This window comes from Perkinsus marinus (assembly GCF_000006405.1).
Source record: "Perkinsus marinus ATCC 50983 genomic scaffold scf_1104296973076, whole genome shotgun sequence".
In the NCBI taxonomy this organism is placed as follows: Eukaryota; Perkinsozoa; order Perkinsida; family Perkinsidae; genus Perkinsus; species Perkinsus marinus.
In genome coordinates this window covers 22924-25929 of record NW_003201530.1, presented here as the reverse complement: position 1 = coordinate 25929, position 3006 = coordinate 22924, and the positions used below count along the sequence as shown (strand labels likewise).

Here is a 3006-nt window from a genome sequence, read left to right as displayed (position 1 = left end):
TTCGATCTCTGTTACTCGATGTAATCGCGTGTGGAAATCGCATGCGTATTTCGTTCGAGTGGAGATATTGCCATCTGCACCATTCTATTGGACGCATATACTTACCTACTCTATTACTCGAGTTAGCCTCTGCTCGGGACCTGGCTGGCAATTGTCTTCAGCATGTGGAGAGTCTCAGCAATCTCGAACTTCTTCATCATATCAGAATAATGAAATTTTTCCATGTTATATCAATATTGTTTGTGTCGAGTTGTAAGTACGCATCTCATTGCAAAGTGATAGTTTGTTGAATCCCGATGGAAACACTTAGTGATGGAGTCTGGAAAACAGCGATTAAATTAGTGATGTGGATTTAATGGGCCTCTGTGCCAGTAATTGAGTATCAGACCTTGGATTGCTTAACACAAAAACCCAATTACCAGTAAGTGGTAATTAATAGATAACAACAGGAATGAAATCTACGAACTTATGTATTACAGCTGATTAGGACTAGCGACAAAGGAGACAAGCTAAGAATCTCACCACAATTACACAGAGCAACCTGCTGTGACACAACACTTAGCCAAACCGGCACACTCCCGCCCAAAGGTCACTTAGCAGATGGAATGCGCAAGTTAAGCACTGACTCGTCAACTTCTCTCCCATCCTCGAGACGTACTAGCCATACACTGTCACTCTTCTTCTTAAGTAACGTCACGGGCTGCCAGCCAGTGTTGAGCTTGCCGAAGATCCCTAGCTGTGGTCGCCACCTAAAGGCTTGTAAATTCTCACATAATCCCCTTGCAGCATGACGAAGGAATCGACCAAGTAACTTCTCACGAACGGCACGGCGCTTAAGCCACCAGATATCAGCCAATTCAGCCAATCTCGTTGCACGGCCTTGCTCCAAGATGGATAAATAATCTTCTGTATTAACTTCTGCCCACCACGATGGCGGTTCCAACCCCTCATATACTGCTTTGCGAATGCCCTCAGCTTCTTCAATAGCACCAGGATCGCCAATCAAGCGATCATGACCACGACACAATAAAAAAGGGCATAAAGGGCTTGAATCAGTGTAAGGGGTCATATTCACCACCATAGCTGCCTTATAGAATAAGCGAAGCAACTCATTCCTAGTAGGCAGCTTCTTGAGGTCAAACAATGATCCTCTAACGATAGAATGAAGATCTTTATGTGGCCTCTCACCCCAACCTCGGAGTTCTTCACCCCTAGCAGGTGCAGGAACCAACAAACCACCAAATTCCTTCACCACGGCGGCCACGACTGGAAGGCATAACGCCTGATCAGTCACCAGTAGACTCACACGTCCGAAGGACGTCGTCCTTCCTCAGCCAGTAGTTGATATAGGGCTTGTGAGGCAGCGGCTGCAGATTTATCCACAGTAGGAAGGACACGAATATAGCGAGTAGATTGGCAAACCAGCGAAAATAAGTAGAACTTGCCCGTCCTTTTCTGACCGTTCTCCTCATAAACGAACTGATAAGGTCCACTGCTGTCAAAGTAAGCAATAGCAAACGGACCAAAACGCACTGGACAAGCTGGCGGTCTAGACGACATTACACGTTTCCTATTAGCTGCTTGTTGCCGAGCTTGGCATCCCAGACAGTCTCTATTGAAGGATCGGACTCGTTGATCTAATCTCTTCCAGTAGAAGTGACGCCATATCCAACGTGTAAGCGCAGCTCTTCCTGGATGGCCACCATGTAGGTCATGGAAATATTTCACAACCTCGAATTGCACATCCACTCGATTCTCAGGCACAACAATCTGAGAAGTAACACAGCTACCTCTATCAGAATCGCTGAGAGCTACGCTACCAACACGGTAGAGCAGATCATCACGAACCACGTAACCAACCAACACATCCGAGGAAGTAGCAGCTTTACGTCGCAGATCATTAACCTCGGGAGAGAACTTCTGAGCAATACGTACAGTATTGAGCAATTGCTGATCCAACACTATATCCTCATTTTCTTTATGAGCAGTGAAAACAGCTCCAACGAGGTGTATACATGGTTCTTGTTCGGAAATAGTATCTTTAATAGAGAACTCATCAGGATTTTGCTCATCCTGAATAGTCTCTAAAAACACCGTGATAACTGTGAGCTTCTGAAGAATAGACTTCATATCAGTGGCAGTCAACTTCATGAACTCACTCATAGTCGTAATAGAAGGCCGGGTACCTCTATCCGCAGGATTCTCCCGCCCCGAGACATGGGCAAGACGGATCGGCAATAGTGTTTTAGAAGCTAACGAAGACAGACTACTTCGAAGAAGGGCCTTCTTAGAAGGCTCACACGACGTCGTTCAAAAGGTGGTAAGTACTTCTCATCCAAACGCGGATCTCGCTTCACACGCCACGCATTTAGCTGAGAGTCTGTACAAATCCAAATACCAGAGATAGTATTGTGACCATCCAATACTACATCTCGCTGTTCCAGAATCTCTTCCAACAACTTGACCCCAGCGACCAATGCACATAGCTCTAACCGTGCTACTGACCATTTAGCATTGAGTGTAGCTTGATAGGCTAACAACCTACGCCCATCAGCAACACTGCGGGCATCACAACATATACATCCACTACCTGCAGCGTCGCAAAAGATAACCAGCCCTTCTCGCAAGTCGCAGAATCGGGGTTGATGTGGAAGAGATGAGGGAAGAAAACTCTGAACTGCCTGAGCTAGTTTGGTCGAAACATCCATAGAATCCCACGAGTGCGTACTACCAGAGATAAGACTGAGTAGTAGTCGTTGTCTCGCTACCACTTCTATATATAGACCTAATGGATCATACAACTTGGACAGTTGCTTAAAGGACAGACGGCGTGTAGTCAGCGGAGATTGACCAACCTTAGGTATTTGTATAGTGATAGAATCCTCATCAATACACCATACATACCCGAGTTGTACCAAACTAGATGATTGACCGATAACCCTGTCACCATTTGGATTGTCAGTCGTCCCATAAAAGTCGGATCAGATAGCTCGATGCTTTTGGCTG

At 45.8% G+C, this 3006-nt stretch overlaps 2 protein-coding genes across 2 annotated transcripts in view; one reads left to right on the top strand and one right to left on the bottom strand.

The window, feature by feature from the left end:
- The window catches only part of Pmar_PMAR019707 (hypothetical protein), a gene marked incomplete at both ends in the record, with an annotated part of 518 nt that extends 308 nt beyond the window's left edge, over positions 1-210 (top strand). The window contains 2 exons of the mRNA XM_002766299.1: positions 1-20; positions 179-210. The exon at positions 1-20 is cut by the window's left edge and continues 4 nt beyond it. Of these exons, the coding sequence (XP_002766345.1) occupies positions 1-20; positions 179-210 (52 nt within the window). The remainder of the gene's footprint in view (positions 21-178) is intronic.
- Positions 211-1302: 1092 nt separating this feature from the next.
- Positions 1303-2163, bottom strand: Pmar_PMAR019706 (hypothetical protein; the record flags this gene model as incomplete). The annotated part of the gene is made up of 1 exon (XM_002766298.1): positions 1303-2163. The coding sequence occupies one exon, from the start codon at positions 2161-2163 to the stop codon at positions 1303-1305; it is 861 nt and encodes a 286-aa protein (XP_002766344.1).
- Positions 2164-3006: the final 843 nt, after the last annotated feature.